Raw genomic sequence first — 20,399 nt, 5'->3', positions numbered from 1 at the left:
TATACAATTAAATGGCCCACCCAGCCTCCCCTCAGGAGACAGGTGGAAGAGAAAATCTGATTAGAAAGCGGGAATGGTTCCTATTCCTGCCACCCAGCGGCAGGGCGGTAGATCACCTGACCTACCTGTAGTGTGTGCCGCGAAATTCGTATTTCTGTCGGGAACGACGGAGTCTATAGCTAAGTATATATCTGCCAGGTAAGTATGTACAAAACTTTATTGTATCATGACAATCATTTTTGCATTTTTATTATTAAGTTACGTATTGACTGGTCCAAATTGTTGTAGTATTTCATTGTTTATAGGTCAATTTAGCTTTATTATGAAAATTTACTGTGTGTTTTTTGGAGGGCTTGGAACGGATTAGCCATTTTACATGTAAAATGTGGTCCAAGGTACAAAAACCTCATGATACGAAAGGCGCCTCGGAACGGATTAATTTCGTATCTCGAGGTACTACTGTATTTTGGTATATGCATAATAATACCTGTTGGGACATATAGAGTATTGAAGTTAAACTCTTCTTCAACATGGTGATACAGTGGGAAGTGTTTTTCTATTACTGAAATGGAATACTACTGGTCATGGTAATCAGAACTGATACAGATGTACTTACTGCAAGGAATTCTTGAGGTCCAGCTTTCCTCAGCTTATTTGGTTATTTTCTCTAATCTTAAAACTATAATCCTTAAGGAAATGTATGAAGAAAAAGGCCTCTTGGTGGCTGAATGGTTTAGTGTTGGAATTTGATTCTTGGGGATGTGATATCGAGACCAGTCACACGAATTAAGAGTCTTCTTCGTGTATTTCTCTTGAGGATGGGGGATTCCTGGACTGGAGAACGTAACCAAAAAAGTTTAAAGGGAAGCAGGGTGAAGAATTCATTGTGGCAAATAGGGTCTGTCTAAGTTCAGGTAGTCATTATCAGTAGTAGTATATCATTTCAACCATTAGAGGAACACTTTCCATAACACCACCAGGACGAGGATGGGTGTGTTCAGACTTGTGTGCTATATTTGACCTCGGCAGGTATAATAAAAACTTTTACCCTTTGTGATGACTGAATAGTTTAGCTTTGTAATGCAATTCGTTGGGAAGTGAGAATTGCCTAATTGTAGTTTCTTTGGGGGTTATTAGGTTCTCAGAGTAAGAGAACATATCCAGACAAATTAAGGAAAGCAGGAGTTAATTTCTTGTGGTAACGATGTGTATGCATATATGCATGATGGATGTATAGGGTAAAAATACTTTCAAGTTACTTAGATATCTTTTATCTTTAATTCTTTGTAATAATAATAATAATTCTCTTTCAGGTGAGGGTGGAGGTAATACTACACATTAATACAGTAGAAACATTTTTAAGTTTTCTCTTCAGGGGGTAGTGCCATCAGTGCACTGCATGAGGCATTACTTGTGGGTTTTTGCAGTGTCCTGCCGTCCTCTAGCTGCAACCCCTTTCATCCCTTTTACTGTACCTCTGTCCATATTCTCTTTCTCCCTTCTTACTTTCTGCCCTTTCCATTGATTCATAGGGCAAATGCGAGTTTTTGTTTCTGTCATTACGTATGTACTGTCAGTTTCCATTTCAGTGCTTAATATATTGTTTGTTTGTTTCAAATACTGCAAAATCCAGCTAAACCTGAGAAATACTCATAAACGTCTGCTAACCTCAAATTTTAAATTGCCTAAAAATTGGCTCATTTTGCCATTAGAGCACCCTTTGGTTTGTTTACATCTAAAAGTTGCTCTTCGTTTGAATCATTTTAGTATAATTTCATTGTGCAAAAATTTCCATAATACTCGGCAGTATCAAAGGAAATAAGATGAGCATTTTGTTTTTAACTGGAACAGAATTACTGTCAGAAAACTGGATCAGAATTACTACTGTCAGAACATTTGAAATTTTAGTTTTGGAATCCACGCTCAGAAATACAAATACGTAACTGTACATGGTAAACAGGTATATTTAAGTATGCTTAGTAAAATCCCCCTAAAAAATTTGAGGCATACTGCTTTGTTTTCAATAAGGTTTAGAACTATGTTTTGCTTTCTAAACAAGTCTAATTACTTTAGGTTGCTTTGTGGAAACACATGGAATTTATATAAATCTTGTACCTGTATTAATCTACCTAGCCTCGTTGTCTCTTCATAACCAGGAAAAACCATCCTTATGATGATAGTGTTTTTATAAGTAATATTCTTTTAATTGAATCCAAAATTGGATTTAAAAGACTTGCAAGTACTTATATATATATATATAGACTAGCTCAAATGAGCTTGCAGAATGGCAGTACATATACCTGCATTCAGAAGTGTTTGCAGTGCAATAAAAATACATACAGTAAAATGCCTGTAGCCTCTAATTGGCTGTTGTTTTTTCTGCAATGATTAAGAGGGATATAGTGGGACCAAGACTTTAAATGCACATGCTTAACTACAATTTTTGTGTTGCTATAAGAAACTTTAATACATAATTAATGTATAGTTTTGCATACAGACATAACAAGTTTTACTTCTAAAATGGCTGTTATGTTGCTTCCAGGGTCATTTACTGATAGCACATGTTGAAAATTGTAATACATTTCAGACTTGTTGTATTGCTAGGGAATACATAGTACAAATTGTTCCAAGACTTCATTGAGGTGGAGGGACTCCTATGTAAAAACACTTTTGTAAACTATGTAAACACTATGTACTATTGCCATTTTGATTTCTTCAAAATGAAAACTTTGTAAGATCACACACTTGGGATATGAGAGAAAAATAACAATCTTGATATGCAATGTACCACTAGGTACATTCATTGGTCAATGAGAAGGAATTGATTCTCAGACTTTGTGAATGTCGGTGCAATCTTTTATCACCGAGGTATAGCTCTATCTAGGCAACTGCCCCCATAGGGTGAGGTGGTGCTGTCAGTTCACCTCATGTGGTGCACTGTGGGCATTAAGGTCCTTTGCAGTGACGCTTCAGCCCCTTTCATTCCTTTGATCTTCATTCATTTTCTCATTCTTCAATATTATTTTCCTCCCTCTCATTACAATTGTTTCAACATTATTTTTAGCCCTCAATGACCTCATAGGTCCTTGCGCTTAACATATGACCTAATTTTATATTCAGTTATTTTCAGCCCTGAATGACCTCATAGGTCCCTGCGCTTAACATATGGCCTAATTTTTTATTCAATTCAATCTTTGGCATCCTAGGAAAATAAAAGTAAATCTTATTGAGGGCCCCTAGCACCAAAAGTAGGAATTGAGCCTATATCATCATGAGGCATTGAAGTAGTATAATTGAGAAACATTTGCAAATGTGCTTTCTGCAGAGCCCATATTCTTTAAAGCTTTAATCTTAAAGAAAACAAAGGAGGATAATTAACAACAATTATGAAAACACTAAAGGTTATATTTTTGATAGTCATTATTAAGATATATGATGCAGATACAATGGGGAAGAGAAAAGACTAAATGGACACCAGCAAAAGTATTAAGGTCTGACAGCGGCCGTCATAGTACAATAGTATCGGAATTAAAAAAAATAATCTGAATTTTTTATCTAACTGTATATAATACACAAAATTAAGAACTACTATAGCATTGGAGCCTACAAAGTAAAAATTCAAAACCGATCTCCCTATACATACTAATTTTCGGTTTTATATCACAATAAGATAACCCAAAAGATCATATATAAGCGATAATGCTGTATTGCTATGAGGATAAATAATGTGTACAAACATTCAGTGCAAATACAGACGACCACTTGTCAATCCTGCCACACTATTTCTGGTCTAATATCAGGTCACTTGGCTAATAGAGCAAACATATTGGCAGCAGATGTAAGCATGAAAAGAACCTTTTCATCATATGCTTCTGTGTAAGAATTGTATCCTACCCATTTCATAAGTACCGAACACTTAACACCAGTTCAATCAAGCCTGTGTTTGTTGTGTCAACTCTCTTGAGTTTTATTGTCAGATAACTGACAACCATTTCACACTGAGATCAAGATGCTCTAGTTAGCCAGCACACTGCCATGCCCCTAGTCATTACCACAGAGGCAAAAACAAAGTATTAATTCATAAAATTCAAGAACTGAGGACATTTGAAAGTTTCACATCTTCAGTTATAATGATAGAGTTGAATGTAGAAATGACTGACAGAGGTATCCCTGTGGATGTGACCAAGTGTTTAAAAACAGGATAAAGAAATCTTCTGGGACTAGTGTGGAAAGAAATTTACCCAAGCTATAACTAAAATATATATATTATACAATGATCAATTGGGAAAACTTTAACACAAAACAGGTTAAAGATCTGAGTTATGGTTATGTACTTCAAAATACATGTATATGGCCAGGAACTGATTGTGCTAACAGCTCCATGCTCTTACCACAGTGAGAAAAACCTATATAAAAACTTTTCCCTCAATATGAACTTTCACAGGGCTTAAAAGCTCAATGAGATATATGAAGGTGATGTGAAAACCATATGAAGTGAAACAATTGAAGATCACTAGATTAGATGGTGTGAAACCTCATCTAAAATCACCTCCTCACTTTCCACAACATATGATTTACCATAAACAATGGTCTGTGACTTCCCTAATTATTTACAAGCTCTGTACATAGTTTATTTACAAGAAAAATAAACAAAATATGTTTTTATTCAAATTACATTTTTTTGCACTTATTTTGGCTTATCAGCCATATAAGTGACTAGTACACAGAAACACAATGTGCTTTTCTACCTAGGTAAGATTAGCTCGAGAGGATTACATGATACCACACAACACTTGCTTTTAAAAACAAAATCAACATATTCAGTTACAATATACGATACCTTTCGTTCATAAGACTATGCTTATCACATCCAATGCACTGACTGAACATATTTTACCACATTGCAAGAAATAACAACTGCAATTTTTAAGATAATGTTAAGATGCAAAAAGAAAGCCAGTAATTTAAATATATTCTCCAATGTGAGTTCAGAAAGCTGAATACAGTAATAACTCCTCAAAGAAACAAAGCCCAAAAACAATATTTAGCTCATAAGTGCACCTGCTTTATAAGCATGAAAGTGATTTACAATGCATCTCCAAAGACATAGTAGGAAAAGTTAACACAAGCAACAAAACATAATGAATCAAAATTAAGAGACTAAGTGTGGTAAATTTTACGATTGTCTGGTCATTAGAATACATTACAGTGTCTTGGTTTTCAATGAACACTGCAGGTTTTCATTATATAGTGTTACTGGATTCAATAATCAATGTGCATATTTGGCATTGTAAAAAGCAATATTTATCCAATGGTATAATGTAGCCTCAACCGTTGTAAGATATTTATGTATTATACATATATATATAGATATTAACCGGTAGCACAATTAAAATACCATGACATATTTTCAACATCAAACCTTTCTGGTTTTACAGTTGTAAATGTACCGAGGTAAATTCCCATAAACATGCTCTAACTCTATTATGGACTTCTTAACAATTTGTGTGTAGTGACAAACAGTCAATATTATAGCACAAGAAACTCCCTAAAATCATTACTGTATTGTTATGGAGCACAGTACATAGTTTCTTCAAGTTTGCTGAATACAGCATACTCTAATGAATTTACCATACCAAAAATTATCTATACAGCACAGACTTTACTAATGCATATTATTTGATCTTCACAGTATGTTGTGTTTAATCCAAGATTTTCTAATTGGTGATAAACAGTATTATAGCCTCTAAATGATTACAGTGACTTTAACTAGGCTTTTTACAGTCCATGACACTAAACACCAATAATCTGTTTTAGTTCTTCAGTACAAGTTCTTGTTCCAACATGGCATCAAGTTCATCAGTTAGGTTGGCTAGCATGTTGCCGATGTCATTTAACACATCACCAGTGCCATCTGGAGAACTGCAAAAGTGGAAAGAAAAGTCTAAGTTAATAAATATACAAAATATTGGATGCAAAAGAAATAAAGTAACATACAGTTTATCTTCCTTATAAAAGAAGAGCAAACACTACCATCCAGTTGCTTTAAAATTGAGGTTGCATGTAAAATGTTTCCAGTGCATTCACATTTCAGTAAGCCCTTGCATGCATTTCCATTTCAAATAGTAAGGTATTAATTAATTTTTTCACATAGTTTGGTGTTGCAGTCATCTGCACTAAGAAACTTGTTCTTTCTGTAATGTATCCCTGAAACACAAGATGCAGTACATGGTTAAAACAGAACTACCTAATACCTTTTTAGCAAAATGCATCTGATATTTTGAGAACCAAACTACTAATGGTAAGAGATTTTCCTACCATAATGCATCCCAAAAATTCAAGAAATATGAATGAAACCAAACATTTTATCACATCAAAATGCCACAATCATTTGTAGAATCAGAGTAAATTGCAAGACTAAAACTTGTATTTTTCTTGCTTTTGTCCTTACAATATTGGGTTATTATTGGTATGAGTGTTATTTTTTATTCATTAAGTATTAAGCTGGGTCACAGTGTAGGGTGTCAGTTTTCATTTGTACTTTACTGAAGCATTTACAATAAAATAAGTATTACACAAAGATTTCAGAGTTAAATATGGTTAAAAGTGATTAAAAATTGATATTTTACAGTTTTAACATACGTATATACATTGTACTTTATGTATTATTGTATCATACTACAAGAGTTGGGGTTTTATACACGTTTTCATTTTTAATAGGTATTTCTACAGTTTTTACTCAGTGTTTATGTAGGAAATATATGCCAGCAGAGATTAGTATTTTAATCTTAACTCTACACAGATATGATTAAGCTACTTTTGTAACTATCTTGGTAAATTCATGGCAGATCTCTTGAAGTAACCATGAATTGATGAATAAATTTATCAGAGGGCATGAAACATTTTTACAGAATACAGTTTTTCCTCAATTTTTGCCAGTACGTCAGGATAATGGGATGTCAAACTTAGATTTCACTACACCCAGCACAGCTTCCATGGTTTTTATCTGATTTGGGAGACTAGATCAATCATTTTTGAGGAGTAGAAAGACCGGTCCTGTTACCAAAGAGGATGAGAAATCATCTTCAAGTGAATAAAGACTGCAATTTTTATCCCCCATAATCAGTTTGAAACTTAATTAGTACATACTCATATTGATGTGTCCAAATCATAGAGGAACAGTGGGTCAGATTCAGCATGAGACATTTGATAGTGAAGATTTGTTTTAGGGCAATGGTTTGTTAGAATTTGTATGAAAAAATACATATGTACCAGTATAATCCAATGCTTTACAGAAACTAATATCAGTTTTAGCTGAAAGGAGACCGGAGTTGAGAGTAAACTACAATTGTGATTAGATATAAGCAATTAGATATTCTTTGTCAAATCCAGCCAGACTACAACAGATTTAAGGAGTCTGATGTAAGTGGCACTCAGTCTCAATAAAGCTTGCATTGGACAAAATTGGAAAATAAAGTATAAAAGATGTTTTCTGAAAACCCCACTGGCAGCCATCACAGGCATGAGAGAAAATGTCTTGTTTGTGGGAAATGTTCTATAATTAGGAGGAAAAGGACAACAGACATTTGGTTGCCCATTTAACTGTATTTTTTCAGAGAGCTTCTGCAGTTTTGAATGTCTTGCTGTTAAGAGTCATTTAATGCTCACTAATTGTTTAAACTTGCAACATCATAAATTTCCATTGCTTTTCTAATGGCTAATAGTGTAGTACTGTATAGCTGTTTGTTGAGTGGTGTCTGTAGTTATTTTCTTCATAGTTTTATGTCGCTGTTGCATATGGGTACTATGTTCTGTAGAAGCTTGATTTGCTAGTTGTTGTTTTAGGTTTTTCCACATAAATGTTTAAAAATTTTGAAAGTGGCATTTAAATATAGCTGAATTAGTAAATGGCCAAACTTCAAGAACCTGTAAACTTTCATGAGAACAATCCTCCACCTAGACAGGAGGGGATTTTTCAAAATCAGAGGGTTATAATATTGTTATGGAGACAGTGATATGTTATTGAAGAATAATAAGCATCAGTATTGAGTGATTAATTTCTGTCAGGCCCTGCCTGCTTTTACAAAGCAGATAAGGATGACATCTTATGTCTGGAGTTCACTGATTAGTCTTCCTTACCTGGGTAAATGTAAATTTTTGCTTTTATAAAGCTTGTGAGAAACTTTATGACTGGTGTTCACTGTTTGGTCAATGTCACTTTTGGCTTTTATAGAGCAGTTGAACTGCTGAATGACATATCTAACTTTATGCTTGGGTTGTGTACTAACAAACTTTCATTACCTGGGGAAATTTTTGTTTTTTTGCAGAGCACATGAGAATGAGATATATATACTGATAAACACATGAGAATGAGGTATCAACTCTAATGCCTTTTTTTAAATTTTGATTTTATTTATTTATTTTTTTTTTTTACTGATAAGCCTTCTTTATTTGGGAAATGTTTGCTTTTGGTACACAGCAGACATGAACAGCATAGTATATATAACGTTTAAGCTTTCTTTACTTGGGCAGAGCACATGAAAATGAGGTATATAACTGTATGCCTGGTTTTTTTACTGAAAAGCCTTCTTTCCTTGGGGAAATGTTTGCTTCTGGTACACAGCAGATGAGAATGGCATATATAACTTTTAAGCTTTCTTTACTCGGACAAATTTTTGCTTTTAGCATGTAGCAGATGAGAATAACATCTAACTTTATGCCCGAACATTCACGGATAAATCTTCTTTATCTTGAGAAAATTTTGACTACATATCTAACTTTATTCCAAAATTTGACTACATACCAAACTTTATTCCCAGAGTTCACGGGCAATATGTACCTTGGGAAAATTTTGACTACATACCTAACTTTATTCCCAGAGTTCACTGGCAATATGCCTGGATTTTATATAACTTTATTCCCAGAGTTCACTGGCAATATGCCTGGATTTTATATATAAAATGGAAAGCACATTTCATTAATCATGTGTTTCTATTTATTTCTTAAAACTTAACTGTAATGAAATTATAAAATGTCTTTTTGTAAAATGAATTCTATAATTGTATATTGAATTGGATTTATTTGATTTTTTACATTTTTACATTATATATTTTAAGAATTTAAATTAACATTAAATCAGAGAATGATCTTTTAGTATCTATTTACATTTACAGTTTTATAAGAATTTAAATATTTTAAGAAGAATTTAAATTAACATTAAATCAGAGAATGATCTTTTAGTATCAATTTACAGATACAGGTTTAAAGATAAAAATTTTTAATGAAGAAAGCTTATAAAAGAAACAAATTTAAATCAGAGAATGATCTTATTTTAGTATAAATTTACAGATACGGAGGTTTAAGATAAAAATTTTACTAGAGTTACAGGTTTAAGAAAAAATTTTAATGAAGAAAAGCTTATAAATTAACATTAAATCCGAGAATGATCTTTTAGATACAAAAATTTTAATGAGAAAGCTTATAAATTAACATTAAATCAGAGAATGATCTTTTAGTATCTATTTACAGATACAGGTTTAAGATAGAAATTTAAATTAGATAGCTCATAAAAGAGAACGATGTCATTTATTCGTAATAACACAGAACGATCTCATTTATTCGTAATAACAATGATGTTTTAGATTAGATATTTTAAGAATTTAAATTAACATTTAATTTTATTAAATAAAAAATTGATCTTTTTATTTACAGTTTTAAAAGTGATACAAATTTAAATTGGAATGCGTATAAATTGAAAAAACAGAGAATGATCTCATTTTAGATATGTTAAATAAATTTATAATAGTACTACAGCAGTCCCCGGGTTACGACGGCGGGGGTTCCGTTCTTGAGACGCGTTGTAAGCCGAAAATCGTCGTAAGCCGGAACATCGTCAAAACTCCTAAGAAAACCTTACTTTTAATGCGTTTGGGTGCATTGAAAACTATGTAAACTGCATTCTTGTGGCAATTTTTCATAAAAAAAAAACCTTCAAATATTGAATATTTTGCATTTTTGGTGTCATATTTCATCTGCCAAATGAGCGTTGTAGGCGTCGTACCCTGGAAATAATGTCTGATGTATATAATTGAAAAGCGTCGTAACCTCGGAACGTCGTAAGCGAGACCGTCGTAACCTGGGGACTGCCTGTATTTACATCTACAGTTCTAAGTGCTTTTGCTATGATCTCGTTTTTAAGTAATAATAATGATCTTTTAGATATGTTAAATAAATTGTAATAATACTGTTTACATTTACAGTTCTAAGTGTTTTCGCTACAATGCATGATGTACGTATACACTGGAGACATTTCAAGAAATTAGCATTTCGATGATGAGAACAAGATATTCAAGTGCAGTATTCAAAAACAGTGTTCATTTAGTACACCGGAATTTTCAAGTAATATTATTATGACGTAACACAGGATAGAAAAGCTGTTGAAAAGCAACAGAAACAAAGTTTCTTCAGTAATCTGCAATAGAAGCAGCAAGAATTTGCAATAACCAATGAAGAAACTGGGCGTAACATTGAGAAGTAAGAAACCTTTCCTTGAAATGATGTTTCTACAATAATACAGAAATCAGAAATAGAAGCTGCAAAATTTTTGCAATAACCAATGAAGAAACTGGGCATAACATTTTGAGAAGTTTCCACTATCATCAACCAAATTAGAAACTCCAAGCTAATGTTCACAGAGAAGTTTCCACTATCATCAACCAAATTAGAAACTCCAAGCTGAACGTTCACAAGACAAGATTCAGAGCCACAGATGTAGTAACTTTCTTGTTGGTTAAGCTGGCTGGAAGCACGAGAAAATGAAATTTTTTAATGTCAAGCAAAATTAGAAAAGCCACTGATGTTACAATTCTGTACTAGAAAAATTGAGAAAAGCCATGGATATTGCTACAGCTGCATTTCTGACTTAAGAATTCTGCATATTTCTGACTTCAAATAAATATATCTTTTATATCTATGATGACTACAACTTGCAGCATCAAGCTGCCAGAATATACAGGAAAATTCTCTTGACTTAAGCAACATCCAGAAAATGAAATATAAAAGATATATCTATGACGACTACAACTTGCAGCATGAAGCTGCCAGAATGTACAGGAAATTTCTCTTGACTAATGCAACATCCAGAAAATAGCTTCTCTTGCCTTCAGTTCAACAGACCTGCTGCATCTGGAGAAATACAGTTCAGTTCAACAAACTTGCAGCAAAATAAAGAAAATAGCTTCTCTTGCCTTCAGTTCAAGTTCAACAGACTTGCAGCATCCAGGAAATACAATTTCTCTTGCCTTCAGTTCAACAGACTTGCAGCATCTAGGTAGTACAGTTTCTCTGACTTCAGTTCAACGGAGTTTTCAATTGAACAGACATGCAGCATCCAGATACTATTAGTGTTTCTCTTGCCTTCAGTTCAACAGACTTGCAGCATCCAGATGTTAGTGTTTCGCTTTCCTTCAGTTCAACAGACTTACAGCATCCTGCCTAGCTAGTCACAAGTTTCTCTGACTTCAGTTCAACAGAGTTCAACATACTTGCAGCATCCAGATATTAGTGTTTCTCTTTCCTTCAGTTCAACAGACTTGCAGCATCCTGCTAGTACAGTTTCTCTGACTTCAGTTCAGCAGAGTTCAACAGACTGGCAGCATCCAGATAGTGTTTCTCTTGCCTTCAGTTCAACAGACTTGCAGCATCCAGCTAGTACAGTTTCTCTGACTTCAGTTCAGCAGAGTTTACTGACTTCAGTTTCAGCAGAGTTCAACAGACTGGCAGCATCCGGAAATTAGTGTTTCTCTTAACTTCAGTTCAACAGAATTGCAGTATCTAGTTAGTACAGTTTCTGTGACTTCAGTTCAACATACATCTCTGACTTCAGTTCAACAGACTTGCAGCATCCAGGTAGTACAGTTTCTCTGACTTAAGTTCAACAGACATGTAGCATCCAGATATTAGTTTTTCTTTTGCCTTCAGTTCAGCAGACTTGCAGCATCCAGAAATGAGTGTTTCTCTTGCCTTCAGTTCAACAGACTTACAGCATCCAGAATATAGTTTTTCTGTCTTCAAAGTTGTAGTATCCAGAATAATATACACTTTTTCTGACTAAAGTTCAACATACTTGCAGCATCCAGAAAATAGTATCTCTAACTTCAGTTCAACAGACTTTGAGCATCCAGAAAATGCAGTTTTTCAAACTTCAAAGAAAAGCTTTATCTTGTGTCTGTGATAAAAGATGATGATCAACTTGAAGCACCCAGAAAGTGAGCTTTCTCTATATTCCACAGGAAGGATCCTAGCCAACTTGAAATTACATTATTAGTCAGTGATAAAAGATCATGTTAAACTTGAAGCTGGGTACCCAAAATCTAAGCTTCTCTAACATGAAGCACCCAGCAGTTACAATTTGAAGCACCCAGAAGGTTGCTTTCTCTTCTCTAAACTTCACTGGAAGGGTTTAATCTACCTGAAGTACTTTCTAGCATGAGGCACCCAGCTAAAGTACAATTTAAAGCACCCAAAGGTTAACTTTTCTTTAACTTCATTGGATGTAAGCTTTTCTATCATGAAACACCCAGAAAATGAAGTTTCAATGACTTCTCAGGGAAATGAGAAAACTTAGTGACAAAATTAACTTCAGGCTTCAAGAAAAAAAACCCTCTGATGGTCCTGTGAGAAAAATCTGTAGAACTTGAAGCACCCACAAAGTGAAGTTTTTATGACTAATCAGGGAAATGAGAAAACCTAGTGATGTATCTACAATATTAACTTCAAACTATTGCTCTATAGTACTGTAATGAATAAGCCATCAAGATTAGTCCTAACAAGAAAACTCTGACTTACAGCAATCTGTGAAATGCTAATTTGCTCTTCACCAATATGAAGGGCAAAGTCATTTAGGATGTTGATTACAATTCTGACTTAAAGCACCCAGCAAATAGTATTTTTACAATAATGTGGATTATACAATAAATAATTTTCAGAAACAAAATAACCACAATATCATGAAATGAAAAGTATCCAGTGTGACTAATTATGCAAGTCTCCTGCAGAAACTTCTTGGAAAGTGACTTGTCATTTTACAGAGGCAACAAACTTGAAAACTAACAATTTCAGAAGCATCTTTGCATACAAATTATAAAAATTCGGATTAGAAGGCACAAAATATTCAAGTTTCCTGCAGCAACATCTAGGAATGTGACCCGTCGTCTTTCAGAAGCACAAACTTGGAAAGTAACAATTTCAGAAGCATCATTGTGATCTACAAATTATCAAAATACCATTTCAACAAAACTTGCTGTTTCTTACCAAAAATATATACAAATACTACTATGTCACAATTGTACCCTGAAGACAGTTCTTACCAAAGAATCAAACTGTTTACAATTTCTGCTGTATTGTAATAATGTAATGATAACTATCAATTTAATTACGTATTGTGTAACAATGTTCTTTGCAAATTGTACAGTACTGTAATAATGTACTACTTTAAATTTAACAATGTTCTTTAATTTGTTGCAGAACAGCATAAGAATCTGATGGGAAATGAGAAAACCTAGTGATGTATCTACAATATTAACTTCAAACTATTGCTCTATAGTACTGTAATGAATAAGCCATCAAGATTAATCCTAACAAGAAAACTCTGACTTACAGCAATCTGTGAAATGCTAATTTGCTCTTCACCAATATGAAGGCAAAGTCATTTAGGATGTTGATTACAATTCTGACTTAAAGCACCCAGCAAATAAAAGTATATTTTTACAATAATGTGGATTATACAATAAATAATTTTCAGAAACAAAATAACCACAATATCATGAAATGAAAAGTATCCAGTGTGACTAATTATGCAAGTCTCCTGCAGAAACTTCTTGGAAAGTGACTTGTCATTTTACAGAGGCAACAAACTTGAAAACTAACAATTTCAGAAGCATCTTTGCATACAAATTATAAAAATTCGGATTAGAAGGCACAAAATATTCAAGTTTCCTGCAGCAACATCTAGGAATGTGACCCGTCGTCTTTCAGAAGCACAAACTTGGAAACTAACAATTTCAGAAGCATCATTGTGATCTACAAATTATCAAAATACCATTTCAACAAAACTTGCTGTTTCTTACCAAAAATATATACAAATACTACTATGTCACAATTGTACCCTGAAGACAGTTCTTACCAAAGAATCAAACTGTTTACAATTTCTGCTGTATTGTAATAATGTAATGATAACTATCAATTTAATTACGTATTGTGTAACAATGTTCTTTGCAAATTGTACAGTACTGTAATAATGTACTACTTTAAATTTAACAATGTTCTTTAATTTGTTGCAGAACAGCATAAGAATCTGATGGAGGCTATGCTCACTTGTTGTCTTATCCAAGAGATAAGAACAACACACTGAATATGTGGGTTGATAAAAGGGCACCGTAGAAAAGTTGTGGTTCTGTTGCCATCAAATGAGACGGTCCTCTAACTTAAGGTGCAAAATTATCTCCAGAATTAGTATGGGATACTTAATTCAGTCTGGGGAACAAGTACTTCCTTGAATGCTTTTACAATTCAAGAATGAACAAGAAAAATCAATGCAGTAAAAATTTTCTTATGGGCAACAGTTGTTGATGTCAATACTTATCTTGTCACCAACTTCAAACTGAAGCGTGCGTGCCATAAGGCAATTCATTCTCGTAGGAACACACATGATACTATGGTTACTCATTTGAACAATAATGCAGAATTTTTCTTGTGGCAGAAAGTTTCATTAGTTATGAAACTTTTAAAGTCCCATGACTAGACAATCATAAAATAAAACTTAACGAAAAATGATAACTCCTTATATACAGTACAGTATGAATACTCTAAACCTACTAGTATATACTACTCTATGAATACACTAAACACATACAATATATACAGTACTCGAATACACTTTAAATGGCTCAAATCCAGGAAATTAATGCAAAATTTTTAACTTCAACAACAATAAGGCATTTCAAACTATAAGACTGCAAATAATGAACAACTCCGTACAACACCATAATTTCCATGAATGCATTTATCTGAATTGGCAAGAAACTGCATAAAATTATACAAAACCATGTTATAACTGATGTAAATTATATGTTATTGCTACACATTAATTAAACCATACCATAATTTTTCAACTAGTAGGTCTGGTTTGAAGGATTTCTTTAGGAGCAAAACAGTTAAAGATTGGACAGGTAGTTTGGGAGGGATAAAAGACTGAAGAAAGGTAGACAGAAATCAATGAAATTGGGGGGCTGAAGGGATGACCCACAACACCCACAGAACCAACGAAGCACATTGTATCAATTCTACAGGGGATTATAGTAAGGTTAAAACTACAAATCATATCTGAAAAAATGGTTCAAAATAATTATATCATCAACTGTTCTAATCCTATGATGAGAAGTTCTATAATCATAAATGTTACAGAAGTACAGAAGTATCAGTTTCAACAAATGTAATAAGATGGTGTTAATCTACACAAAGAAGTTTATGTATATCCAAGTGCAATACAAAAGGAGAATGTTAGTAAGATATACACTACTAAGTTGAAACTACAATACAAGTTGTGTATAGTAAATACCATACATGCATCAATGATGAACATAATATTACTTTGAGATCTACTGACCACATTCACCAGATCTATGTAGTATTATATAGAACAGCCATCATGCAATGGTACTAACTTCTCAATAACCTAGTATTTTGGTTATGTTTTCATACTGAAAAACTCAAAATTTTAGGAATTTAATGAAAAATTACCCTTCACTCAAGGAATCAAACCTGAAATAGATGATCTAACTCTAAATTTGAATCCTAGTGTGAAGAGGAAAGAGATAATTTAATTCCAAAGTCAGATTGTAATTCATTGAAAAACAAATATTAAGGCCTAAGAAGTTAAGAGTTCATTGAATGTTGGTCACTGTAATACTGAGATTAGTGCTACACTTCCTTCTACTATAAAAGAGCGATCGGCTATTTAGTCACCATTAAAATACAATATTGGGCCTCATCATTCATGGACTCTTCAGAAAATTCTGATAATGTTCCAAATTAAGTGTCCTGAAACTTGGAATTTGCATGCAAATGGAAAATATTCTATTTCATTTTCCATTTCATTTCCTTCTACAAAGCATGCAAGTTTTTTTTTTATACTTTATTATTAAAAGAAAATCCAGTGGTGCATTTTATTTGCAAACTACTATTGTAATCATCAAACATTATAAATACATCATGTACATAATGGATACCAATATTGTACATTTTTCATATTTAAATTATACCTTCAACAAAAGAAAACTGACAAAAATATACTTTTGGAAGTCAAGTCTATTTCCATTAACTAATAAAAGCTTGAAATTTCATACTCCAAACTCCACTCAAATTTTAAAGGTAATCAATAAGGAGGACATTCTGGCTTGTATTTGTACAAGAATCTTAAAAAATCTGAACATCTTTTGCAATTGTTGTAAACAATGACAGTAAGGTTAAGGAAGCCCCTCAATAGTGCAACAGAAACATTCGAGGCTCTCAGTTACATTGCCTGGTATCTCATGCTTTACTGCACCCTTCTTATCATAGCAGTCTGACTCCAACTTTTCCTCCAGTTTTCACCTCATTCAAGAACAACTGCTTTAGTTTTCTCAAGTTTAGCTGGATTTTGCTGCATTTGAAACCATCTAATTCAAGTAATTTGTTAAAATTACACATGGAAACTATACGTTGTATAAACCCCCAACCTCGACCCCCCCCCCCGGCGCAAAAAAAACGAAAACGTAAGCCATCAAACAACTTCAGAATAAAATAGATATGGAATTTAGGCCAAAGACAAAGGTCTAGATCTTAGACCTATTAGGTCATTCAGCACAGAAATGGAAAATTACAGTAACAGGAGGAAAATCTCGCAGTTGCGCTATGAATCAATTGGTAGGAGAGGGAAGAAAGTAAGATGGAAGAAAGTGAATATAAACAGGCAAATACAGACCGTATTTGCCACAATGAATTCTTCACCCTGCTTTCCTTTAAACTTTTTTGGTTACGTTCTCCAGTCCAGGAAACCCCCATCCTCAAGAGAAATACATGAAGAATTAATTGGTGTGACTGGTCTCGATCTCACATCCCCGAGAATCGAATTCCAACACTAAACCATTCAGCCACCAAGAGGCCTTTTTCTCCATACATTTCCTTAAGGATTAAAGTTTTAAGATTAGAGAACATACACAAATAGGCTGAGGAAAGCTAGACCTTAAGAATTCCTTGCAGTAAGTACATCTATATCAGTTCTGATTGCCATGACCAGTATTCCATTTCAGTAATTAGCAAAACACTTCCCACTGTATCACCATGTTGAAGAAGAGTTTAACTTCAATACTCTATATGATCCCAACAGGTATTATTATGCATATACCAAAATGCACTTTTAACCCTTTTGGACACTTAATAAGATGATACTGCAATTCAGCAACAATGCTGTGGTGAGATAACTGACAAGTTCTCTAATATATTTCCCTTGGGAATGTTTGGTTCCTTGGGAATGTTTGGTTCACAGATTAGAGAATGTATCCAAAACGTGATGAAAAAGAAGAGTTAAGAATTTCTTTGCAGTGAATGTGGATGTATGAATTCTGGAAATCATGGGCAATAGTATAGCTTCATGAATGTCATTAGTGGAACAAGTCTATAAACATGGCGACAGTGTGTTCATTTTGGCTTCAACACTATACCTGCCAGCAACAGGTGTAAGTGTAATAATAAGCCAAAATACTAACACTAAACTGTCTTGGTGGCTGAATGGTTTAGTGTTGGAATTCAATTCTGTAGGATGTAACATCGAGACCAGTTGCTGCTACCTTTGGAAGCAGCAACAGGCTCTTGCTCTTAAGAGCTGCCTGTCAAAACTACCAACTAAGAATTTACCTTAAATGTCTATTTTGTCAATACTACAATAAATGATTCTAAGATTCAAGGGAGAACCAACAAAATGTGTGTATAATTGTTATGAAAAAATTTTACCAAATACACAGCAGGGAAATTTGTTCTCCCTTGCATTATGTTAGTATCTTGTACTGCACTGAGTTTTTATGAAACTGAGGGTTCATTGAGAAAAGTTAGGAAACCTTGGAACTGCCTCGAAAACAAAAGGAAAAGGGTGGGGGAGGCCAACAACTTGATCACCCTGAATCCCAGCCTGCGAGACCTAGCAAGAACTCTTTAGTGTGGGAGTGTGGACAGGGAAAGGAGACTTTTTAAGAGATCAGTGTCCTTTGCCAGACATAAGTTAATTCTCCCATGGACTGATTGGGTAGTCACAAGAGTTTGCCACTAAAGGCTCAGTTCTCAAAGAGGAATCCCTGTCTATAGAGGTGGAAAAGAAATACGTAGTATATAGCTTCTATAAACAGGTCCCATCCAGGCTGTCCATGCTCACCTATCAGACATAACTTCTGCAGAGATTCCACTATTAAAATCCAACCAGTTAAAAAAAAAGCATCTTCCAAGACAGATTTAAGATGGGAAACTGTGGAACTACAGGGAAAAGTTTCCTTTCACTTGCTATGAAATTGGTAACATGGATTGCTGTTGATAGTTTCCTTGAATATCTATCTATGCATGTTACATTCATGTTGACTCTTTCAGCTGGTTCCTCTATTAGCTAGGAAAAAGGGTCATAAAATTAACTGTAATCTGTAGCAACCAATTACTTACACTACCAATTAGTACTACTATGAGTTTACCTAAGAGTATTTCTCTTGACATGCTGACCTCATTCAATATGAATTTCCCTTGTAAATAACACTTTTTAAATTACAAGAGAATAAAGACCCTCCTTGAAATTAATTCCCAAATCCTCAGTTAAAGGTGCATTACCCATGGGTAACTCATGTGAATAATAGGTACTAGTAGATCCCTTACTCAGTGGTCTGGTGTTGATCTATATAGATATTCATAGATGATAATTTTAAATAAAAAGCTGGAAAGAAGTCCACAGGCACCAATACACATGTTTTGATAAAGAAAAAAATTAGATTCAGTGCACAAAATGAGAGTAGTTTTAAATACTTAGTAGAAATTTCTGAAAGAAAGCAACAGGCACTTTTTTAAGCTGAGCCACTGTATGTTCACAAGAAAAAGCAGGAGCTCTACATCACAATTAGGTTCATCTACCGACTCCTCAAAATAGTGCGGTGGAAACATGATTTGTGTCAGATGAATTAGCCAATGTGGAGGTAAGATCCATGCAGACCTTATTAAAGGAAATTACTTAAGACAAATGATTAGTATCTGGTTATCGAGGGGATGTAGTAGATGGATTAAAAGCTTTAGAACTTCAAGAAAATTACTAGCAAAAAAGCTAGAATGGGGAATTTTTACTACTGATTCATCATGGAAAAAGAAGAGAATATGCAAAACTTTTAGGACCAAATTTTTTTTTAAGTGTTATCCTGACAGTACTGGATTTCCTTGTACTAGGTGAAAGTTGGTCCAACAAAAAAAGGAGAAATTATATTCTTGGCAGATTGAAAGAAAAAAAATTGCATAAGTAGCAGACAAAGGGAAATTTTGAAAAGAATAAGGATTAGGGTCCATTGGCTCAGGGCAATTACTTTAGTGGTAATGCGCCTGGAAGGACATATATTTTAACAGAAGGGTGATACTAATATATATGCCAACTCAGCATGTTACCAATTCTCCTTAACAAAGATCAAAGATAAACATTTACATGTCTGGTCACAAAACGCTCAAAATTTCAGGGAAAGATTGATTAAAGGAAGGCGGAGAGGAAAAGTATGGCCATAAAAAATCTGACATTGCAGCCCCATAATTCCAAATATAAAACAAATGCTATATCAAGGTTTATAAATCATATAACCTCATCATTTTTAGAATATAAATAAGATTTACACTACCCAATGCAAGTGCAGCATACATCGACAGCAGCACTTTATTTCATAAAAACCATAACATAAAAAGTATCAGACAGAAGGTGGATGAGATTTCAACAAATACAAAGCCAAGAGATGTGAGAATGATGCACACCACATATAATTTCAAGTGGCTCAAAATCAAACAGCAAAACTGGGCTATCATTGCATCACTATGAAGTGAAGTAAACTGGTTCAAGTCTTTTGTAAATTTTCCAATTTACCTGAAAAATTATTTACTTTCTTAATCTATTTGATCAATGTTTCTTTCAAGATAATTAACTGTTAAGGCTTTGTCAATTGTCATTGCAACCAGTCCTCATAATCATCTGAAAAATTAATGACCCTATTCCCAATGCAATATGTGATGTGTAATAACAGACCTTACTACGTATACAAAGTGAAGGAAAAGTTACATGACAAGGAAATTAAGAACAGTTT

At 33.7% G+C, this 20,399-nt stretch overlaps 1 protein-coding gene across 8 annotated transcripts in view; it reads right to left on the bottom strand.

The window, feature by feature from the left end:
• Window positions 1–3,384: 3,384 nt before the first annotated feature.
• The window catches only part of LOC135225653 (caskin-1-like), a 1,822,025-nt gene continuing 1,805,010 nt past the window's right edge, over window positions 3,385–20,399 (bottom strand). For all 8 annotated transcript variants that reach the window (XM_064264987.1, XM_064264986.1, XM_064264981.1 and 5 more), the window contains one exon: window positions 3,385–5,922. In XM_064264987.1, coding sequence (XP_064121057.1) covers window positions 5,814–5,922 — 109 coding nt within the window. In that variant the 3' untranslated portion in view covers window positions 3,385–5,813. The remainder of the gene's footprint in view (window positions 5,923–20,399) is intronic.

The sequence above is a fragment of the Macrobrachium nipponense genome, chromosome 13 (assembly GCF_015104395.2).
Source record: "Macrobrachium nipponense isolate FS-2020 chromosome 13, ASM1510439v2, whole genome shotgun sequence".
NCBI classification, from domain to species: Eukaryota; Metazoa; Arthropoda; class Malacostraca; order Decapoda; family Palaemonidae; genus Macrobrachium; species Macrobrachium nipponense.
The sequence above is the reverse complement of the archived record's forward strand: the minus strand, read 5'-3'. Positions and strand labels throughout refer to the sequence as shown.